A 24,165-nucleotide genomic window follows, 5' to 3' on the forward strand; every position below is an offset into this window, starting at 1 on the left:
GAAAGAGTCTGCGAGACATTCTGAAGGACACAGCAGATAGTGACTGAACTGCCTTCGAAATTTCCTGCTGCATAGAAATGTCTGCTGGATATTTATGGGCCTGTAGGCCGAAGATGGATGCCCCGACAGTACAAAAGAACTTTGGGTGACTGTCCAGGTAGCACAATGTCTCTGTGATTTCTAGAGTTTGGAAATTGCATATTTCTCATTTACTTAGGTAATATTGTGTCCTTCTGAAGTCTTTGATGGAGCTGAAGAAGAATAGATAGATAATTATAGTTGTTTTCCTTTGTTATGATAAAAGATAAAGTAGATATAAATATTGTAACTGTAATTCTTACTTGATAACTGTTTTGTTATATGTAATTTTACTATGTTAAAGTTAAAGCCTTTCTTTTTTGTTTAAACAGAAAAAGGGGAAATGATGGAGGGCTCCCATTGGCTAATAAAGAAACTGCCTGGCCCATTTGATAGACCGCCCCTTAGGTGGGTGGAGTAGACAGAACAGGAAGAGGAAGTGAGGTAGAAGGCTCAGTCAGATGCCACGCCTCTCCTAAGTTAGTCAGACCACCGTGCCTCTCCTGAGAGAGAAGCCAGACGCAATGAAGCTCCAGCCCAAGATGGACGTACGCTAGAATCTACCTGGTAAGGCACCACTTTGTGGTGCTACACAGATTATTAGATATGGGTTAGTCAAGATGTGAGTAAGAGGCTGAAAATAATGGGCCAGGCAGTATTTAAAAGAGTACAGTTTCCGTGTAATTATTTCGGATAAAGCTAGCTGGTGGCTGGGAGCTGGGTGGCAGGAATGCAGCCCACAGCTCCTCACTACAACATTCAAGTTCTAGTCTGCCTTGTAAGTCAGTCTTTATCCCATCTACTGAGAAAGCAACAAGCAGAAGAGCCTGGCCTTCAGCAGTGTGGATGGATTGCTGTAGGCAAAGGGCTTAGCATCGGTAGAAGACACTTGGGTTTGCTTGGACACATGGACTACACCCACCTATCGGGCACGAGCAGCCAAGCTGTCTGCGTGGTTCCCATGCCTTCTTTAGGCTCTAGATGAGCCTGGCCTTCAGCAGTGTGGATGAATTGTTATAGGGAAAGGGCTTAGCACCCGTAGAAGACACTTGGGTTTGCTTGGACACGTGGGCTACACCCACCTATCAGGCATGAGCAACTGAGCTGTCTGCGTGGTTCCCATGCCTTCTTTTAGGGAGGTTAGTCCTAGATGGAGGAAGAGACCCAGGAGACACTCCTACTTGGTGTCTCTTGATTCTAGAGAAGTTTGTGAGCAGCCTCGGACAGGTGAAGTGCTAACAGTCCAGTATCCCCTGTCAGGTGGGGAGGGAGTGGGTACAGATGAGAGCAGGGGCTGGACAGGGAAAGCCCATCTGAGCTCCAGGCTCATTCTTTGCTGACGTCCTCGTGGGGAACCTCGAGTGAGAGTGGAGATACTGTGTTGAAAATCTACCAATGATAGTGTCCAAGAAGGAACCCATGGGGCATGGCCATAAATGAGAGGGCTGGGAGTGGGAAGAACAGGTGACAGCTAAGGGAGTTCCCTGGTGCTTAGGGTGCAGCAAGGGGCACTGAAGGGGGTACTGCTGTAATCTTAGCAGATGCCTATTTTGCCTAGAATCTGAAGAAAGACTTTTCTAATCTTGCATTTCAGCTGTTCATGCCAAGAGCCTGGTTGCCATCCTCCACCTGCTGGTTGCACTGTCTCAATATTTCCGTGCACCAATCCGACTCCCAGACCATGTTTCCATCCAAGTGGTTGTGGTCCAGGTAAGAGGGACACTGCTCTATGTGCATGCGCATGAAGTCACAGAGACTGGGCTCTGCAGTAGTCGACGCATGTTGAATAGATCCTTAGAAGGATGGCTGCTGAAAGCTAAGGAGACTTGGTTGTGCTGTGTACTGGGAGGCAACCAGCACCTGTGGCCTTGTGCCTGATAAGCATGCAAAGAATAAGTGTGTGTGGCTGTGTGCAATGTAGCTTTGTGTGGGTGTGTGTCTATCTCTGTACAACATATAACTGAAGGTATATAGTGCATATATTTGTATGAAGGTATACAATATATATGTTTATGAGATATGCAGACTTGAACAGAAAGAGAGGTATTGTCTGTGCCATGCACATTCCCTCTAAGCTTTGGAAAATCATATTTTTGGTAAAGTGTTGTGCATGTATTGTGTGTGAAGGAGTGTGTATTCAATAGTATGTGTGTGTGTGTGTGTGTGTGTTTAAGCCCGTGTGTGTATGAAGGGTGTGTGTTCAAATATGTGTACATGTAAGGAATGTGTGTTCAAGCATATATGTGTTCAAGGATGTGTGGATGAGAGTGTGTGTGTTCAGTTGTGTGTACAGGATTATATATGTATGTGTGTGTGAAAGGGAGTGTGTGTGTGTTTAAGCCTAGAGGGGTGACAGTATATGTATATGCTACGGGAGCTCCTATATGTAAGTTTGTGTGTAGGGAGGGAGTGTTGTATATTCAAGGATATGTGGGTGTGTGTACACACATCCACATGCATGTTCATGCCCCTTGCTGCTGCTTCTCAGTCCCCAGCAAAGCCCAGCGGGGACCTCAAGCCATCTATGTCATCCAGACTGTTGGATGGGAGTTTCCATTCTCATATGGTCATGTAATTTTCACAATGAGGGTGCAATCTCTCTCCCCATAGCTAGCTCACTCTGCTTCTAACCCCATTAAATACTCAAATGCAATTTTATTTTCCAACTTCATGCCCACTTAGCAAAAGGTCATCATTGTGTTTGCTTATCTCTGAGTTGGTTTTTTGTTTTGTTTTGTTTCCAAATAAATATGCAGCGAGAGGGTGTGCCCTGCATGCACACAGCCATCCAGGGTTCTGCAGCAGACAACAGGAGGTGGCTCTGCCGTCAGTCAGTAAGAGAAAGCTTTTGGGTTGGTTGACTGTGCCAGATCAGGTCAGGCCTGTTCACAGGACAAAAGGGCTTTGAGCTGAGCTTTCAGGTCAGATGGTAACTGGAGGGGAGCATTCGACAATTGTGCTCCTAAGCAACGGATCACTCCTGCCCTAATGAGAAAGTCTTTCTTCCACACCTCCTGGCACTCAACTCTGCAAAGCATCATAAAGATATAATAGGAAGGGTGCATCGGCGCTGCCTTCAAGGAGCCCAGACGACACAGAGGGGGCAGAGGACTGCCCTTGATAGGGTCGAGCTGTGTGGTTCAGACCCTTAAGTGTGGCTGATAGACAGGTACTCAGAGTCCTTGTCATCGAGCTCTTAGCCTTTATTGCCTTTGTGCCCAGCATTTTGCGGCCAGCCCAGAGCGTCCTGGATCAACTGTCCTCCTGAGGAACCCAGACCTTCTCCGTTTGTTAGCCGTACCAGCCCGTCACACACAAGTTCATCCTGTGTTTTGAAACGCTCCCATGGGGAAGGGAGAGGTGGATAAAGGGCGATGGCGCACAGAGGATTTGGAAGTCAGTTAAACTGCTTTGGGTGTGCAGCCCAAAGCCATAGAAGGCACAACCCCAAGAGCAGACCCCAGTAATAACTGGCCCCCTTAGGGGTGATGGGCAGCTCAGCACCGTCAGCTCAATTGCAAAAGATGTACCTCTCTGCCTCAGAGTGCCAATGGGGGATGAGGCTATATCGGGTGCAAAGGATGGAAGGTGTACCCCTCTGCCATGGTGCCAATGGGGGATGAGGCTATATCGGGGGTGCTAAGGATGGGGAAACAAGGGAGGATTCCTAGCCCCTCTTCTTAGCTTTACTCTGAACCTAAGACACTCTAACAAAGGTAAGAAACATACAAAACAAAACAAAAGCCTGACCTCTGCAGTGAATGAGTTCTTTGGTGACTAGGTAGCACAGGCGCTGGGACGCCCTGAACTATCTTACATACAGTCATTAAGTTCACAAATGGCTCTTCTGTGGCTAATAGAGAGATTTCTAGATAAGCTGGCCTTCCACATCTTCAGTGAGCACCGTGCCTTCTAGTTGTTTGTATGTTTATTGCATGTCATCTTTCTGACCAGGTGAGATGAACAGTTCTCTAATGGAAATAACAAAACTTACCTGTTACTTCACTACAGACAAAGGGGGAAAGAAAGATGTGAGCCACAGTCTGTGGGGGACTGCTATTTTGAAACAGTGGTCCCTGCAAGCTCACATCTCAGACCTTATTTTGATCTCAATTATCAGCCATCAGAGGCAGTTGTTGGTTTAATTTCTGCGGCAGGGACTTTTGTTGGGAGGAGGGCATGGGAAAAGGGTTGTGGGTGTATTGTGGTGTGTGTGTGTGTGTGTGTGTGTGTGTGTGTGTGTGTTAGGGTTTGCGGGGTGATTAGCTTTATCAAGAGAACAAGCTCAGAAACAGGATTCAGAACTGGCAAGAAATACCTGGCGTGATAGTGCATAACTGTAACCTGGGAGGCCAAGGCAGGAGGATGGCTACAAGTTTGAGACTAGTCTAGACTATGTAATAAATTCAAGGTTAGCCTAGGCTACACAGTGAGGCTCAATCCTCCAGCCTCAGCCTCCAGTGTGCTGGCTGGGATTAGATGTGTGTGCTACCACACCCTGGCTCAGAGGCCCCTTCTTACCATTAATTTGGGCTTTGGGACAGTGACTTTGCTCTGCCAGGCTTTTATGGTGGCCAGACTGCCCTGCAAGGATCTGTGCTGGCTGCAGAGGGACCTGGTAGAGTGAATCTTTCTGCTGGTGTTCATCAGAAGGCCTAGGGAACCCTTGTGCTCCTTCACTGGCCCCATCCTCAACTCTCCAGTCACCCTCTGGGGGAGTTGCCCAGGAAGCAGCGGCAGCTACCTCCCGCTAGAATGATCTCTCCCCAATGTTCCCTCTTCTTGGAAAGTCCACACAGTACTGAAGGCCAGCCTGGGTTTTATGAGTTCCTCCCTGTCTTCAGGAAGAACAGAGGGAGAAGAGGAGGAGGAGGAAGAAATGGCTGCCCGAGGTTCAAAGCGGTTGCTTTTCCCAAAGTGAGCAATGTATCTAAGTAACGTGTGTGCTGCTCACCCATAGTCCCCATGCCAGGACCAAGTGGAGCCGCTGGAGCTAGAGGGACCTGGGAAGGGCACCCTTCAGCTTAGCGCAGCTGTACCAGTGAGTCAGTGCTGCTTTCGACCTTGGTGCAGTGGGCAGCAGTCAGTGCAGAGACGCATAACTGAATAGCTGAGTGTTAAGTGCTCAGCCGTAGATGAGACACCCACACCAATCCCCCAAGATTCGGGGACTGTCACCAAGGAGCAGGTACAAAGAACCCAAGGGCCAGAGGGTGAGGTTGAGCGCTGTGAAATGCTGACTTCTAATGTGACGTGGCCACTGCACTCGGGACCTCTCACGGCAGCTGTGTTGCCTGCACAAAACCAAACCAGTCAACAAGCTTGAGTGGGACACAGTGGTTCATAAGGCTCCATCCTTCACGACGGAGCTGCTGAACACTGGTGATGGCTAAGAGGAATCATTTTTCTTTTCAGGAAAAAGGTTTCCCATGTTCCCATGGAAGGCCTCACACCCATGTGTGTGCAGGCAGTAGTAATGGGCTCAGTGGGCTGTACATATAGATAAGAAGATGGGGGTGGGAGGCATTGAGAGGGTCCAGGAGGGGTGAGAGAGGGTAGATAGGATCAAGATATGTTACATATATGTGTGAAATTATCAAGAATAAGTTAAACATATTCAGAAAATTAAAGGGCCTTCATGGTTATTGGGTAAAGAACAAAACAAAGCCAAAGTCCCCTTTGCCTCTGTCTGAATTCTCCAAGCTGCCCTGCACACCTCCATCCAGCCCCACAGCTCTGCTGTGCACAGTGGTCTCCCTGCGGGGCCCCAGCTGGAGGCGGACACACCCAGCCATTATTTCCATTGGGTTTGCTGTGCCTCACTCCCTGAGGAACACAGCTGGCTTCCAACAGAAATCTTCTATAAAGAAAGGCATGCTTCACCGTCCAGGAATCGGCCTACTTGTTTGGACTAAACACCAATTGTACTTGGTTGTGATTGGTGCAGCCAGGTGTCCTCTGGTCACTGAATTTCCCCTTCCCGAACCTTCTCATCCCTTGACCTCTGGTGAAATGCCAATAAACTTCTCCATGTCAGGAATACCAAGCAGTGTTTCTGTGTTGCTAAAGCCTGTTTTGTTCTCTTGTCTTCTCCATTTCAGAAACGAGAAGGGATCCTCCAGTCTCGACAAATCCAAGAGGAAATAACTGGTAACACAGAGTATGTCAACACCATTGTTGCCAGCGAGTCTGTAATGGAACACAGATGTTTCTCTGAAATTCGCCCATTCGCTGATATTTAGTTTTCATTTACTGGGATTGCAGGAGGGATTAAGCTGTAGCCGATGATTATAGCTTAGCCTTTCCCGCGCATTCAAAACATGCCTCTTGCTGCTTAAGGTACAGCCTTGGGTGGGGAAAGGGGGAGAGAGGAATTAGCCATGATTGAAAAATTCTAATTTTGTGGCACTCCAGGAAAAAAAAGTATACCCCTTAAAAAGCTAACCAGCATGAAATCGTCATGTGGTAAACACGGTGCCGATCTGAATTATTAATCTTCAAAGGATGCCGTTTTCATCCTTCTTAAGTCTGATTTACTTGGTCACGTGCCATGACCCAGAAAACCCTCTCTACCTTACAGATGTCTTTTGGGTTTTGGTTCGTTTTGTTATCCTGTTTATTTTTAGAAATTTGAAGATGAGGAAATATAAAAGGTTCACCATGAGAGTGGGGAGAGATGGTTCAGTTGGCGAAATGCTTGGCACACAAACATGTGTGAGGACCTGTGTTCAGATCCCTAGCACCCATGTGAAAAGCCAGGTATAGCATGTCCACCTGTGATCCCAGCCCTGGGGAGGCAGAGACAGGAGGCTCCGGGACCCACTGACCAGCCAGCCCAACCAAATCAGCAAGCCCCAGGTTCAGTGTGAGACCCTGTCTCAAGACTAAGGTGGGATACCCTGGATGTTGGCCTCTGATCTCCATTTCTGTATTCTCCAGCCATGATTGACAGAAATCAAGTCTCTGCCTATAGTGACCATATTGCAAGTAATTCAAAAAGGCCTGGGAGTGGGAAGAGGTAGAGAGTAGCCCTTCCCAGGATGCCTGCTGTATGTCCTGGGGAGACCCCATCATGAAATCTTCCCATCACTCCCAGGACTATCCTGGTCACCAATAGTCACACAGCTTGCAGGGTACCAAATGTCTTCGGCATGGCTTTGAGGACTAAGAGGCAAAACCATCTCAGGTCCAGCTTCACTGGCCTACCTGGATCTCCCATTTCATGAGGGCAGCCCTGTTCCTGCTGTTTCATCTTCTGGAAAAGAGAATGTACCAAAGAGGGAAGTGGGGGAGTGGCCTGGGAGAAACTGCTGGCCCTATGAGGCTGGGGAGGGAAGGTTTAAGATTCTAAAGCATCCTTTAGAGTTGTGTGTTAGGCTTTTTCTATCGCCCCCCTTTCTCTGCCACAAAAACATAAGCACGGTTGAAGCCCTTCTAACAACAGCCCAGCATATTTGGGGCAGCTCTTTTCTATAGGCTGGTGCAGCAGAAACTGCCCCCCACCCAAGGGCAATGAAGGACCCCGCAGGACAGTCCATCTAGCTGGCCTCTGCAGCCTCACCGTTCTGTGTAGGCAAACCACACATAGATGGTCATCGAGTGGGTATCAGCTGTGCAAGTGAATGGAGCAGAGCCTAAAATTTTTAACGATCAGAAATATACTAAGAAAGGAAAGGGGGCCAGCAAGATGGCTCAGCAGATCAAGGGGTTTGCTCCCAATCCTGAGTTCAATTCCCTAGCACCCACGTGGTAGAAGGAAAGAACCAATTCCTGAAAGTTGTCCTCTGAGACTCTGACTCTCTCTCTCTCTCTCTCTCTCTCTCTCTCTCACACACACACACACACACACACACACACACACATGCATTTTTTATGTCCAGGACATTTACTGTGCACTAGTCTCCCTAGATACCAAATGCTCAGAGCACCCACTATTTTCATTTTAGAAATTAAAAGATTCAGAGACCAGAGAGGTTCAAGAGCTTGCCTGGAGTCACACAGCGTCTAAAAAGGGAGGAAGGAAGGGCCTTGGTAGAACTTAGTCTACGACCATGTAGCCTGTCACCTGTCTCTGATCTTAGCTCTTAGAACATAACTGCTTCTCTGCCTATGAGTGAGGTTCTGGTCCCGGCCCTCTCTGGGGGTGACAGGTGTCACTTGGAGACATCACAGGATGGCCAGGAGCAAGGCAAAGCCAACCTCCAGGCAGCCAGCCACGAGCCTCACTGGCCTCTGGGATCGCTGGCCGTGTGGCTCACCTCACCTGGCTAGGTGTTCTCAGGCTCTGCTCCAGTGTTCTCTCTGAACTGCAGAGAAGAGTGGGCACTCACACACCGCTGTAGTAGATCTTGCGCTGACAACAGTCACCTGCCTGAAAACAACATAGGAGTCTCCGTAATTGGTGATGTCATGGGACTAAATGCCAGAGAGGGTAGCTTTTTGAGCTTCTTGACCAAGGCTGGCAGCAACTAGGGAGAGTACAGCCCTCACAGGAGAGGGAGCCATCCAAGGTCAGCCACGTCTTCTCTCTTTGTGTTGTTTGTTTGGTGTTTTGTTTTGTTTTGTTTTGTTTTGTTTGAGACAGGGTTTCATGTGGCCCAGGCTAGCCCCAAACTCAAACCTACTATATAACTCAATTCTTCTTTTCTTCCAGGGCCCTTTCTGGAAGACATGGTGAGTGTTGTGTGCTTATCTGGCTCTGGTGGCCTCATTGGAGCTAGCTGGTTCTGTCATCTGATGTGTCTGCCCCAGCTTGGGGACACACTGGCCAGGTGGGGAGGGACAGCTTAGTGGCATGAAGAATACTTACTCATCGGCACAGATCTGGCCCCAGCTGGGCAGACTTAACCTGTGCCTGGCAAGGAAGTTTAGGAAGAGATGTTTGAACACACTTGGTAAACAGTCCCCTGCTTCGCTCCTTTTTCTCCCCATCACAGCTCCCATCTCCCAGAACTTCAGGCTTGTTTGTAGAATCCTCAGGGGTCAGTGGTCACATATGCACATGCATGCATGCACACACACACACACACACACACACACACACCCTGCTTCCTTGTAGTTTTAGCTTGCCATCAGTGTCAAGTGGAAGAGGGTAGCCTTGGGTCACAGACCCCCCCAGCCTAGCTTGCTTCTGGAGACTCTCCCCACCCCTACCTTCATGCCCTTCCACTAGATCCCCTCTGGTTCTGGGAATCTGGCACCACAGAAAGAAGTACCCTGCCAGGAGCATGGCTTGGCTATGTTCTGTTAGCCTGATTCTTGGTGATCTCAAGAAATATTTTTATTATACTAAAAACTGCACAGGGAGAATGACCTTGAAGTCTATAGAACACATGGCTTTCATACACACCACCTGCCCTGGGGAAGGCTTATCTTTCAGATGATGTTTTATAGAAGGAGAAACTGAGGCACAGAGGGTTTGGCAGACTTGGAACCCCAGAAAGAGACTCTTGTTCTATCTGGGAAGGTACTGGGCCTATGTGCCCTCACCTCTGCCCCTACTGTGACTACATTGGGTAATAGTGGTATAAAAGTGAAGAGAAAGAACCAAGCCCAGGCCAGCCTGCTCAGAAATGTGTGTCACATTTGGACACACACAGACAGGGATCTTGGGATAAGAATCAACCAGAGATTCCCTAGGTAGCCAAGCACATGGATTCCAGCAGCCCTGATGGGCACTGCATGGCGTGTGTTTCCCTGTTTCAGAGCGGGATGCCTTTGACACCCTGTTTGACCATGCACCAGACAAGCTCAACGTGGTAAAGAAGGTAGGCCTATGGCATCTGGGGGCAGCTGGGGCTAGAACTCCACAGTGCATGAAGAAATCCCAGCTTGCACCTGGGGTGTCCTGGATATCTTTCCCCTCTCTTGGTTACTGGTTAGTCACCTAGGGCCCTTCTGCTCTCAGCAGGATGCCTACCCTGTCTTTCCACCCATACCAACTCCAGCTTTTTTCACTCCTCACACAGAATTCATCTTCCTGGGTACCAAAGGAGGGATTGAGAAGAGGGACCCAGCGGGTCATTTTGTCTCTTGCCCTCCTTAATTCTTCTGCCCACCCTGACTCCAGATCCGATACTCCACCTGTCATCCTGTCTCTCAGGGCTCTCTGTTCCTTTCAGCCTTGTGGGCTGCCTAACTAAGAGCCTCTTCCCTCGGCCCCAGGGCCCCGTCACACATGAATGTCTTCATCTCAATTCTCTTTTAGACCCTCATCACGTTCGTGAACAAGCATCTGAATAAACTAAACTTGGAGGTCACAGAACTGGAGACGCAGGTGAGTGACAGTTCCAGGGATCCAGAGCTTTCCAGGGGGAGGACAGAATGTAAGATGTGAGCTGCTTAGAGAGGTGGACCAGATGGGATGTTTTCCCCCAACGTTTTTAGACGAGTTGCAGGAAAGAGTCCTGTCTATTCTGTAGACACAACACACAACCAAGCTCACTCCCTCCCCACCTCTGAATAGCCCCCTCATGTCTCCTCTTCAGAGAAAGTGCACTGTCCCGGTCACCACTGTCCACTGTTTGATTGGATGCAGGCAGTTTTAGCGTTGGTACCCTATATTCATCTGTTTAGAGTGGGATTATGAAGTGATGTTGGCTGGATTGGATGGGCCTGTCACATGGTTAAAGGACAGTCACCCTGCTTTCCTCTGTGTTTAATTGTCCCATCCCCTCAGCCTCTTTTTAACACAGCCTTAACACTCATCCTTCCTTTGAAGGACGGTGATTTTGTCTTTGTTTTATTCTTTGATAATTTCACTTGTGTATATTTAGATCATATCCACACCTACCCCCTTCCCAGCTCCTCCCAGACACCCCCACCCCTCTCCTAACTTTATGTCCTCTTTTTTATTAATAACCTACTGAATCCAATTAGAGCTGTGCATATGCACCTGGGTGTAGGCTAGACCGGGGCGACCTACCCAAGAGCCACACCTCTGAAGAACACTGGCATCCCTAGCCCCTCCTCCATCCAGGCTGCTCATTGTCCACCCAGAACTTCCGAGGAGACACTTTCTGGCATCTGTCTTGTTAGCCCCACTGTGGTGGTAAAAGAGGCCACCAAGGTAGTGTCTGCTGGATAGAACCTGCTCTGACATTTTCTACCTTAGTATGTAATAACTAATCTGTAATTTGTGTACCCCAGCTCCCCCCGCTGCTCATTTTGAGTGAACTGCTGCTGACTGCCATTCAGTGAGCTTGAGCACCTCCTATTGTCTATAAAGCCCACTCCACCCTTCACCGAACTCTCTCCTTGTGTGTCTGAACTCTGAGACAATCTGGAACATTCTAGAAAAGCAGCTAGAATGCTCTCTGGAGCTTCCCCTTGACTCATGGCCAGGCCTGCTGTGCCAGAGGATGCTCTGGCTTCTGTCCACAGGTCCCACCCAGTAGAACCAGCCCAGCAGACAGGGCTGTCTTTCCCTCTGAGCGACTCACGGATTGGTTGCATTCCGCCTTCACCTGCCCCAGCCACAGCCAGACCCAGACTTCGTGGCTTTCCTGGCTGTAGAGAGCTCTGCTCTCCAGGACCTACGCAGGTCTCACGGGATGCCATTCACAGGCCTCCCCTGCCTGAGAGAGTACAGAGGAGCTAATCCACCTCCTTCTGGGCCCTGCGTGTCCCCTGCGTCATTCTAGGAAGCCTAATGAAGATGCTCCAGACCTAGACAGTAGAAGCCGAATCCATTTCATCCTATAATAGGGCGACTGCGGGAAGTGTAGCTTGCAAGCCCCTACCATCTGTGATCTACAGACGTGTGGTGGCTCAGCATCCTCTGCAGGTGCTAGGATAGCAGATAAGCATCTGACTGCGACATATCTGCTCACCTTAACCCTGAGTCCTTCAAAGATGCACTTACCCCCAGACCGCCATTGCCCTGACCACCCAGGATACGTAGCTCGCCTCCATAGAACAAAGGACTCTATACTTAGCCCTAGAGTTTGGTTCTTTGGCTCAGTTCCCCAACCCTAGTAGCTCTACTTACCTGGAAGGGACCAGGTCTCAAGCTCCTTTCCGTGGCCCTTAATACAGTTCTCTTTGGCCAGCACAAATCCCAATTGCTTTGCCATTTTCCAGACAGCAGAAGCAATAATGCTTAATAAGTGCTATCTACATACCAAGTGGGTCCCAAGTGTTTTATACACATCATGTATAGTCCTCATGCTAGCTCTGGGGAACAGACACCACACTGCTGCACCCCCACTTTACAGGTAAATGAAGTGCAAAGACAGTTCAGATCCCACGGCTAGCAAGTAGGGCTAGAGTCAGAACCTGTGTTTTAACAGCTGTACTGGCCTGCCTCTTAAATCCCAAGGAAGGGACAAGCAAGCAAGAAACCAGGCCCAGTTGATGCCACCATGGTTTTTGTTCTAAAAGCAAAAGTACTGACGACCTTCATGTCATGGCTCTTGCCCGTCATCTGTCAATCCTCCTGATACCTCCTCCATACAATGGTGTCCCTTCCAATAGACAGGGCCGTCTTTCTCTGCACCCCACTTTTCTCACCTTTAAAGTGGAGGTCCAGCAGTTTGATGTCTATTCCACAGGATTAGCTGAGGAGTAAGCCAGGTAACACACAAGGCAGCTGCCATATTGCCTCCCCGGTGGAGCTCCCCGCTCCAGCCACTGGCCTCGCCAGCCATCTGCCTACTGAAGTGGCCTTGGGTGGATTGATGCTGGGTGATGAAGGAGGCTCATTCTGACACCTGGCTCTCCCTGCAGTTTGCCGATGGGGTCTACCTGGTGCTACTCATGGGGCTCCTGGAGGGCTACTTTGTACCCCTGCACAGCTTCTTCCTGACCCCAGACAGCTTTGAACAGAAGGTAAGGGGGAGGGGCCTTGGGGAAACCCATAGCCCACATCTTATCTATACTGGGTCTGTCTAGGAAGAGATGGAAGTTGCCTTTTGAACCTCTCTAATAATAATTGAGCTTGGCATGAACCAACCACCTGCAGCCTCCAGGCATGCTGAGCACTGTTCTTTGCCTTTTGTGTGTCCCTGCTTCCCTAGCCATGTGCTCCTGTGTCCTTGTTATGTCAGAGGTAACATGGAAGGTAGCTCCAGGGCCAGTCAGCCCTGAGGCCCATATACATATAATGTGTATGTATGTATAAGTATCCGTGTACACATGTATGTTTAGGTGCCGTGGAGAACAAAACTCAGGCCCTCTTAACTGTTGAGCCATCTTTCCAACCTCTGCTTCTTTTCTATTTTGATAGAAGAAAGCGGAGCATTTGAGACAAAGGTTGTACTGTGGCCCAGACTGGCCTGGAACTTACGTTATAGTGAAAACTAGCCTCAAACATACAACAGCACAGTAGTGCATGCATGCATGCCACTAAAAATTTAGCTGAGATCCACCTCTAGCCCTTTCCTAAGTTTGGTTTGGTTCGGGCCTAACCTGGTTCTGCAGCCCCTCAGGAGCAGCCGTTATCCTACTTGACTAAACAAAAAGCATTTAGCCCAAGGCAGAGGTCCTCCTGAGCATGCCTTGCCATCTGTCCCTAGCAAATGTAAGCACTGTTATCCTTGAGTTTGAAGGCCTCGTCAGTTGATGCAAGAATGAGGTGGGGCAGAAAGAGCCTCTTGGTAGTGGCTAAGGTCAGCATGACCACTCTCAGCATGACCAGTCCACTTCTCTAGTCTCAGGCCCCAGCTAAGGTACTCAGCTCCTAAGCTTTCCAGGGATTGGTCCTAGGGTGCTGGGGTCCCAGGGTACAGAATGTATGCAATGACATATCCACCGTGTCTGTCTTGCCAGGTCCTGAATGTCTCCTTTGCCTTTGAGCTCATGCAAGATGGAGGGCTAGAGAAGCCTAAACCCCGGCCAGAAGGTACTTACTTTCTTTGCTTTTCCCTTGGTCTGGGACAGTGGGGCGAGACCTTCATTTTTGGGGTCTAGGTAACAAATACAGCAATCTCCCAGTATATATGGATAGTTGGTTCTAAAGCCCTCCAAGGACACTCAAGCCCCCTATGTAAGGTGATTTGGTGTGTACATAGAATCCAGGCACTCTCCTGCATGCATTCGGCCATGTGTGCACAGTTAACTGCATCTATTACCATGTAAGTGTTACAGAAAGAATTGTTATGTGACTTTATCTAGGAAGTAACAGCAAGGGAAAATTTGACCTGTTCAGTACACATAGTGTGTGTGTGTGTGTGTGTGTGTGTGTGTGTGTGTGTGTGTAACCATATACACACAAAGGCCAAAGAAAGGAGTCAAGGGTCTTCCTCTGTCACTTTCTACTTTATTCCTTTGAGGCAGGGTCTCTCCCTGAACCAGGAACTTTTGGGTTTGTTTTGTTTTTCCCAGCGAGGCTGGCAGCCAGCAATACACAGCAATCCTCCCACAGCATGTAAGGCCACTCCCAGATTTCTGGGGAAATGAACCCCGATCCTCATGGTTGTGCAGCATACACACATAACCACTGGGCCATCTCTCCAGCCCTGAAAACTTCCAAGAAATATTTTCTTCACGCTGTTGTCTGAATGCACACGCGTGGAGCCATGGATACAGAGGTTTGGCTGTGTGAGATAAGGGCCGAGCAAAAACAGAAGAGAGTGCTCGGGTACACGTGGAGTGCTTACGCGTGGCTGTTGTGCGCGTGTTGGACAGTGGGAAGCGTGTCATTGTTGGTCGTTATCCTTGTGTCACTTGCTGCAGTGTTCCATGGGATCAGTGCTGTCAGGTTGACGCTGGGCTGCAGATGATGCCTGTCAAGTTGAGGAGGTCGGCAGCAGAGTCTTGTGCTTGCACCTTCCTGATCTCTGAAAGACGTGGGGACGAGCAGAGGTTGTGGCTTCTACATTGTGTTGCTTTGTTGTCTTCAAGCCAAGGTCTGCCTTCCAGCCCCTGCACCCACAAAGCTGACACTTGTCTAGCCAGCCTGGAACCCTGCGTGTCATTGTACACAGTAAAGGCAAGATCACCCCCTGCCCTCAAGGCTCCTGCCTCCAACCAGAGGAAGGAAAGCATCGCTAGCTGCACATGTAGTGTGAGTCATGGTAGTGGTCGAGGCAGAACACAACAGAAGGCTGTGTGGTTGAAGGAGAGGCCCTTTTCTGTCTGGGTACAGCAGGGAACCCAAGGACAGTCAGAACAGAATAGAAAGACTGGCAAGAACCATGATCGACATCAGGATGAAGGAATGAGCCATAGGCCTAGCCAGGGACAGGGACTTTAGTTTTTGGCTCCCGCTGGCCTGGAAACCATCAGCTCCAGTGAACAAAGCTCATTGCTTTGCTTTCTTTCATTCCCCCTTTGTCTCATGTCCATGGTCGCCTCTAGGGGAGGACCTCTGGGGTGAAGATGCCCAGGAGCATTCTCCTGGCAGAACAAGGTTCTCTTGCCCGATGCCCTTATGGATAAGCTCTAGCATCCTGCAGCAGCCCCAGCAACTGACTTGGAGAGCACCGGCTTCACTTTCTTGTATTTTGGGTTGTATTTTGGGTCATGAGCCTAGCCTTTAATGGCTGAGCCATCTCTCCATCCCCAAGCTTCCTTTGCTGTGGTTGGCTCCTCGAACTGCTTCATGGAAACTTCCAACCTACAGACTGGAGAGACTTGTTCTGATATGTTGGTGTTTGGGGCTTTTGTTTCTCTTTAGACCGGGGAGAATTTCCCAGTGTCAGTCTGTAGGACTGTTTCGGTATATAGAGAAGTTTAGAATGTGACTATTGACCCACTTAATCTGAACCTTCCCGAGCAATGGCAGTGGAAAAACACATGTATCTTATTTGTTGTTGCCCTGGGCATCATGCCCATGGAGAAAATTTCCAGTGCATAAAGCGGGGGCTGATGGCGCTCCGTGAAGCTGGACTCTGTGAGCAGCAGATCCCAGCAATCCCTCTGGCTTCTGTGCTTCCACCTGGGCAATGTGGCACTGCAGACACTGTAATTCTTTGCGGATGTCTCCAGAGCAGAACACCGTGGTGGAGGCATCTCTCTCATGGCAAAGATTCTCAGGCCAGGGGTCCTCAGAGCTCTGTAATCCCCCATGTTACATCTCAGACTTCTGCCACCTGGGCTTCAGAGCCTCTGGGTGACGAGTCAAACTGAGGGTAGGCATCGCATCCATAGCCAATGGAGGGGTCGAAATACTGCGTGAGGAGCTCCATTACACAAGAAGCTAGAGTAGGAGAGCTGCAGGCTAAAGGCCTGTCTGGGATTTAGACAGTGATTCCAAGCCAGCCTGGGCTACATAGCTAGTTCAAGGCCACCCTAGGCAATTTAGTGAGACCCTGTCTAAAACTAACATGTAAAATGAAGGCTGGGGATATAGCTCAGTGGTAGATCACCGGTATAGGACCTCGGTTTAAAACCCAGTATGGGTGAGAGAGGGAAGGAAGGAGGAGATGAGGAGAGGAAGGGAAGGGAGAGGAGGAAAATCAGGGAGGAGAAACAAGAAAAGGGAACGTTGGTATAAGGTTTGTTATTGGGGTGTACATGTCCTCAGATGCACATTCAAGTGGACTCATCACGAATATGCTCAAGATCCCAATGTTCCAGGCATGTTGGGACTCAGGAGAAGTCCAGTGCAGTCAGAATCAAACTGTGGACAGCCAGCAGATGGGTGGCATTTGCACCCACGGGGGATATAGGGGGGTCTGCCAGCTGGGACAGGCTGTGTGGTGAGCATCAGCTGATGGCAGAGCAGCTCCCCTGGTCACCTCAACATGGGTGGGCTTAGTCTGTGCCCAAAAAGGTGAACAGTTCCCCAGCCCCTTCCGTAGCCCAGGATTACATACAGTGTGCAGAGCTGACAATGACAGCTTCCTCAAATTCTGGTCATCACAAAGGTATAGAGCCATAGAAACCACAAGGGTGAATGGTCACAGCCATGTTGGACACTGTCTTCGTCTGATGTTGTTAGGTATCTCTAACACCCTGCGTGGCAAACAAAATATCACTCATGCTGAGAGTCCCATCCTGCTTTTTAATCTATACACATTACCTTAGCAAAAGAAACATGGCAGACCTTCTAGATCATTCCAGGAGCCCCACATCATCACAGTCATCCTGACAAGCTGTGAAAATGTCAGTGTGGTTGGGCATGAGAAAAGCTTGCCTGGCCATTGCCACCTAGAAGATGGAAAGGGTCTATAAGCCAGGGCGTGTGCGCAGACTCCATGGCGGAGCAAAGCCAGCAGGAAGGGTTCTGCACTGAGTCATAGGAGAAGCTAAGTCAGAGAGACCGACGGGGGACTTTTGACACCTAGAACTGGGAGGTGACAAATCTGTGTCATAGGCCACCAGATCTGAGATGATTTGTTACAGCAGGAATAGGAAGGAAGCATACCCAGCGGCCCCACACTTCCTCTCACAGGTATGCACCGCCACAGGCCAGGAGAGAACTCTAAGATGACCCATGGTAGAGTCTTACACATTGTATCACTGCTTCTGTGCAATGCAGGAATTCCACTACTTGTAACGTCCTATGCTGGGACGACAAAGTTTCCCTAGAGCCCACATGGCAGAAGGACAGAACCTGCTCCCTAAAGTTGTCTTCTGATTTCCAATCCTACACACACAAATAGATGAATGTAATAATAATAATAATAATAATAATAATAATAATAATAATAATAATAATAATAATATTGTACTTGTAATGTCTTCAACATGGGTAGTTCTTGAATAAGTGGTATCCCTGGTCCCTGGGAGAAGAGGAGCTAAGGAAACCTTCCCTAGACTCAGGGCTGTTTTCCCTCTCCTGTTGATTCTGACGTGGTTCTTCTTAGCCTCAGCCCACCAGACAACCAGTGCTGATGGGTTCTGACTTAGAGACCCACAGTTCTGGCTTTCGTTCCCAGTGAGAGGTCCTGGACAGCCCAAACAGGCACACTGCGTGTGAGCCGCTCATCTCCCAGGTCATTCAACCAGGACTTTGGCGGACTCTGTTTCCATAGCACCTCAAGTCTCTGTAGATTCGCAGGCACCCACAGCCTTCCATCTGCTGAGATAGCTCAGTCTCTGGGTAACCTGCTAATCTGCCTAGATCTGCCTGAATGACCAGTCATCGGCTCTTTTGGTGAGAGCATATGCTAAGCAGTCACCCCTTCATCCCTACATATATCTGATAGTGGTGACAGGGATCAGCTCGGAGAGATTAAAGAAGCCGGCCTTCTCTAGGAACGGCAACTCCTGCTGCTCTACAGCGTGCAAGACGTAGCTGTCTGCAGTTATAGCGCTGTTAGTGAGCAGAGTGGGAAAACTGGAAGGAAACTGTGTGCTTTAGTGTGTTCTAGGCATTCTTCATAAAGCTGTTGCCTGGTTTTACCAGTAAGAAAATGGTCAGAGAAGTTGACCACTGGGATCTCATGGGGCAGTGGAGATGAGCATCAACCCCTCGTGGACATTAGGTTGAAATAAATCCTCCTATGCTGAGCATTGGCTTTCCCTGTCAGCGTCAGAGCTCACCTGACTTTAACAGGCACAGGCAGTTTAGAGTGGTTAAGAGCCCTTCCAGCCCTTCCAGCCCTTCCAGGGGACCCGGGTTTTGCTTCCAGCACCCACATCAGGCGGCACAAGCCTGTATAACTCAGCTCCAGGGCATCTCTTCTGGCCTCCATGGGTCCCTGCATACATGCAGTATATGTTCAAGCATTTAGGTACACATACAAACGTTACAGAGAGGAGTGGGGTGAGAAAAGACAACTCCCCAGAATCTGTGTATACCTGCCTTACCAGAGCTATCCCAATGTGCACCCACAGCTTCCTGCTTCTTCCCGTTCACCATACTGTGAGCCTTTCCCCTACCTGTTCATAGCCCTGCACGAGTGGAGAAAATTAGCCCAAAGTCCATAAATCTGCACCTGGGAGTAGGTGATTCTGATGGGGCTTGGGACAGCACAGACAGGATAGCACAACAAGGCTCTGCCACCAGACAGGGTTTCTAATGGAGACTAAAATGGGGGCAAAAATGGAAATGTTGGGTTCCATATCTCTAAATATGTCCAGGATCCCGTTCTCTATCAGCAAGGGATTTTGGTGTGCATCTGGACACAGCTGGAGTAGAGCAGGGTTGGGTCGCAACCAGGACACCAGAATCAGATGTGAAGGAACTCTAAGACAGTCTACAGCTTGGGACCCTCAGCTTGCAGCCATTAAGTGCTTGAGTCTGGGCTTCATTACACATATATATATTGACTATTGGAGCTGAAGCCACAGCCATAAGAGCCCCAGGGCTAAGGGAACCCATACCCAACCCACTCTGCCTGTCTTGATGGAATTTTGGTCCTTTGGACCAGCACATAGCCTTCTCCCCAATGACTCTGTGCCATCTCTCTCATCTTGGAGCCCACGCAAGCTATTGATTTGGGTCATACTTGCCTCATATGACCTACCCACTTATACCTTTAAATACCATTTTTTTAAAATGACACAGGAGCAGAGATGACTCTCCAACCTAGGTCAAGAGAGGAGGAATGGAATTCTCCACATGCCCTGCGCCCTCCTTACCATGGCTCAGACCTCTCCCTGCGCAGCTTTCCTCTCTCTAAGGGCACCTGCTGTCCTGACTCCCTCATTAGCAGCCCCTGCCACCCTTGTATTGTTTGGAGGGGTTTGCCATTCATGATTTCACTGCCTTTGTGTGTATTCCTTGGTCGCAGGATTCCTTTTTAAAAGTCTCCCCTTGTTTGCTCTAGTGTTTTGGAGGATGGCCCCCAGAGGAAAGGCAGAGGGGAGGAAGGTTGAGGAGGGTGCAGAGTAGAGGGGCACCCTGAGAAGTGGGTGACTAGGAAGTGGGCGGATTAGTGGGTGAAAGGATGGAAGAAGTTAGCACCCAGCCTCTCTCTGCCCTATGCAGGCTGTGCCCTACTTGGTGCCTCCCTTCTTGAAGGCTCCTCCATCTTACTCTGGATAGCCCAAGTGTGGTTGTTGTCATTGCCTTCTCCTCCACCACCTTTCTCCTCCTCCTCTGCCTCCCAAGTTCTAGGATTAAAGGACTGTGAAACCACACCTTGCTCAAGTGTCCCCTTCTTCACAAACACAGCACTGTGGTGGAGGTGGAGGCAGGGGAGAAGAACCTTAGGGACAGATGAGACCAGACATAGCCAAGGCCAACACCCTACTCACCTGGAGTTGCTATGTCCATGGTGAAGTCACACTCTGGGGTAACAGCCTTATTTTTATGGGGCTGAAACCCTAGTCACTGGCCCCTTCTTCCCTTCTTGCTTGCTTGCTCTGAGTTCTTGCTACACACCAACTCATCTGTCCACATGCGCCTGCTCCTGATGGCCGTGAGTCCCATCTGAGGACCACACTGGGCAGATGAGTGATGGATGATGGGGGCCTTATTTGCCTACTTTTTCAAAGTGGCCCACAGAGGCCACTGATGAGTTTTGTCTCTCCACAGACATTGTCAACTGTGACCTGAAGTCCACACTACGAGTGCTCTACAACCTCTTCACCAAGTACCGGAACGTGGAGTGAGGAGCCAGGCTGCCTACCGCTCCCCGGCCCCTTTCACTGCAGGCCATCTGGACCAGCTTCCCAACTGCGTTGCCCTGCTTGCTCCTGTCTCTTGCTCTATGCTCTCCCACAAGCCCAGCGACCACCCAGAGATAGTGGACATTAAAATCAATAAGGAAATGGCCACTAACCCAGTGGGCTAAAATATCTGTAGGCCCTGGGGACTGACCTAGCAGTGACTTGGGATATTGTCCCCCATTCAAATTCAGGCCCTCGATGTCCCTACACATGCTGTGGGCATCAGCACGACCTAGAGACTGCCCCCCAGAGCACAGAAATAAAGGTCAGAGTTAGTCCCCATATTAAGGGAGGTTTCTGCTGTGCTCAAGTTCATTAGCCTCATGCTGCCATTAAAGGAGAAGTCGTTCTCCCCTTTTATAGATGAGGAAACTGAGGCTCAGAGGTTCACTCCTCGTTATCATGTATTTTTCCTCTTAGGGCAACTTACTGGTTAATAACTGGTCAATAACTGGTCAGCTGTATTCCATTCTTTGTGCATCCTGAAGTGTGTACATGCTTGCCTTACTGGCATATATATACCTGCTTCCTCTCGCAGACAAGACACTATGGTTGCACGCTAGGGCAGGCCAGGTCAGGGCTGGGTGATTCGCACTAAAATTGCCAAATTGAATTTAATACAATTAATACTGTGTGTGTGTGGCAGGAGCCGCGTCCCTCAAACCCTTTGTACAAATGAAAATTACCCTTAATTCCTTCAGATTGGTAATAAGCCCACGCTCCGGTTGCAGAATGACATTCGGGAAGGGTTCTGTTTGGAATTAATAGAGTGCCCATTTCGCAGCCTTTTTGCTTGATTGCATGTAATGGATGTGCCCTATATTTTCCTGCAAAATAAGTACTCAATTCATTATCGTTAGGCAAATGTAGGGTATACTCGTGCATGGCAGAGAGCTGGGCACAGACCTATTGGAGCATCGCCTGAGAAGTAGGGCTCATCAGTGGGGACCCTTGAACTTTAAAAAAAAGAGACCTCCTTTTTGCCTTCTAATTGGTCATTTAGACCATTCTGGCTAAGTCTGCCCACATGCAATTACTGGCTAATTCCAGGCGAGGAAAATGTCAGTTTTTTAAACCAAAGCTCAGCATCTGGTCTCCTCACTTGGGTGACTCAAGGGCTGGTTTGTATCTCCTCAGGCAAACCTGACTTGGAAGGAAAGTTCTGCTATGCCAGTCTGTATCCAGGTCCTGTAGAGAAAACAAAAGGGCTGACGGGTAGATGGGGGGTCAGACCTAAGGGACAAGAAGTTGGGGTGGAAAGCTGGATACTAGTGTGCTTTGTGTGGGGGATACGCTCAGAGACAGCTGCAGGTACAGCCCCTGTGCTCTTCAATTGAGACGGCCTTAGGACCATGCTACTGCTGTCCTCAGAAAACTCTTAGAAATACGCCAGGGCGATGCCGGCTTGGGGTGCCTCCTCCAGCAGTGTGTGACCACCCTGTCACTCCTTAGGTACATTTCTCACTGGAACAAAATAGCCTGACAGAAGCATTTAAGGGAAGAAAGGCTTGTTTGGCTCTTGGTCTAAAGGCGCACGGCCTATCGCGGAAGACAGAGCATGACAGCAGGAGACACCTTGGTAGGAAGAGCATGCAGCCAGGCTTCCTCCCCTCAAGAGCAGACAGGCAGTGGGGCTGAGCTATGAAACCCAAATGCCCTGCTCCAGTGACCTCTGCCTCTTTTCAAAACAGTGCCACCAACTGAGAACAATGTAATCAAAATGAGCCTGTGGGGGACATTTTCCACACTCAAACTGAAACATCTAGTAAAGCCTTCCCTGGTTTGAGGGTTCGCCAAGATGGCTTTCCACAACATTCCAAGTGTTCTTGTTTGCTTTTGTACTGACCATCCAGGGCAGCTCAGAACACAGGACGTGTAGACCCACTGTGCTCCTCCCTGACTCTCCCGTTGTGGGAATTGTTACTCTGTGCTGTGAACATCTAAGATGTGAAGGCAATTTTACTGTCTTACGTTGATCTGTGTGTACGAACATAATTCTTTTTTACATAACTAATGAAATATCATATTTTCATTAGGATTAATGTTGGTCTCACGCTCTTTTAAATTCCTGGTAGGAAATTGAGAATAGCAGCTGCTTGGCCACTGAGGCAGAGTGAAGTAAGAGGCCTGCATCCACTGAGCACACTTCGCTCGTGGGATTGTGCCTTGCTACTGTCCCTGATGCTCAAGCCATTAGTACACAGTACCCTCCTGAGAGCGCTCCCTTAGGGCCTCATATTATCTACAGTAGGAAACCACACCAGAACTCAGAAGGTTTCTTAACGGCATGTCAGTGTACCCAACAACTGGGCACTGGGACTAAAGTCTTTGCCTTAGTTCAGAGTCCCCAGGCTTGCATCTGGTTTTACAGCCCTGTCATCTCTGGAAATGGGTGTTTTCCACTGGATTCTAGGATCGCATACTTCAGACATGACCGAGGTTTTGAAGGAGAAAGAGGCATCCTCACTATTAGTAACCAAACAGTCTTCCCCCTCCTAGGAAAATGGAGAGAAGAAAGAACTGAGAGAAGAATCTTCCTGGCTCGCAGTTTGAGGGTACCAGGAAGGGAGAGTGGGACGGTGTGCAGCAGGGGTGTGAGGTCAGATGCAGGCAGGAAACAGAGAAGAATGCTGGCGCTCTGTCTGCTGGTTTTCTACTTAGTCTGGGACCCCAACCTATGGAGTGGCACCACCACAGTTAGGGTGAGTCTTCCCACCTCAGTTAATCATCATTATTAATAGTTGATACATATGTAATACAGAATTCAAAAAGCAGGAATGATATCTGAAAAAAAAAAAGCAAACCTAAGTATCCATCTCGCCTCTTCCCCCCATCAGCCTCCATCCTCCAAGGAGATGACTCTTTTGATCCATTTCTTCTGCATGAATCCAGAACTACTCTGTGCAAATAAAGCTGAATGTACATACAAAAATCTTTGCTGTGCTTTTTTTCCAATATAGATATCCTGTTATATATACGTTCCTATGCGTTGTTTTTCATTGTGTTAAGTCTTGGAGATCGTCTTCGATGAGACATTAAATGAACAATGTTTAAATCTTCTAAACTGTATCTCATAAAAGTGGGAATCTGAGTGCATCATTCATCCAAAAGCATAGCTCTAGTCTGCATGAGGTAGGACAGAACCCCAGCCCAAGGCGGAAGCAGCATCCTCAGCGCAGGGCCGGCAGCATCTCATCATAGGCTTCTCATGCTCCAGGAACTGAATTTTTCCAAGTCTTCCTTTGGAACATGATAGTAAATTGTGTGTAATTTTTTTCTTGTGGCTGATGATCTGCAGTTGGGACCCAGAGTCTTATACATATTAAAGATCCTCTACCGTAGAGCCTACACATATGCACGCACATGCACGCACACACACCCCAATTGTATATAATTTGATTAAGGTTTCATTTTTGTACGCAATTAGGTCAACTAATTGGCAATTGACTAAGAAAGCTTTTTAAAGGTTACTGCATCTCCTGCAATATTGTGCAGTCCAGCTGCCTGCCAGGCTATAAGAAAGACACATCTCCCATGTGAAAATGGACTGGACATACCACAAGTCTCAGAGAAAACTTCATCGGC

The 24,165-nt window shown here is 48.9% G+C and overlaps 1 protein-coding gene across 5 annotated transcripts in view; it reads left to right on the plus strand.

Annotated features, from left to right (window-relative positions):
- Positions 1 to 23,512, plus strand: part of Parva (parvin alpha) — a 160,044-nt gene extending 136,532 nt beyond the window's left edge. For all 5 annotated transcript variants that reach the window (XM_038318886.2, XM_038318912.2, XM_038318895.2 and 2 more), the window contains 8 exons: positions 1,673 to 1,788; positions 6,180 to 6,238; positions 8,732 to 8,751; positions 9,784 to 9,845; positions 10,286 to 10,354; positions 12,805 to 12,906; positions 13,846 to 13,918; positions 20,447 to 23,512. In XM_038318886.2, coding sequence (XP_038174814.1) covers positions 1,673 to 1,788; positions 6,180 to 6,238; positions 8,732 to 8,751; positions 9,784 to 9,845; positions 10,286 to 10,354; positions 12,805 to 12,906; positions 13,846 to 13,918; positions 20,447 to 20,523 — 578 coding nt within the window. In that variant the 3' untranslated portion in view covers positions 20,524 to 23,512. The remainder of the gene's footprint in view (positions 1 to 1,672; positions 1,789 to 6,179; positions 6,239 to 8,731; positions 8,752 to 9,783; positions 9,846 to 10,285; positions 10,355 to 12,804; positions 12,907 to 13,845; positions 13,919 to 20,446) is intronic.
- Positions 23,513 to 24,165: the final 653 nt, after the last annotated feature.

This window comes from Arvicola amphibius, chromosome 1, assembly GCF_903992535.2.
Source record: "Arvicola amphibius chromosome 1, mArvAmp1.2, whole genome shotgun sequence".
Lineage (NCBI taxonomy): Eukaryota > Metazoa > Chordata > Mammalia > Rodentia > Cricetidae > Arvicola > Arvicola amphibius.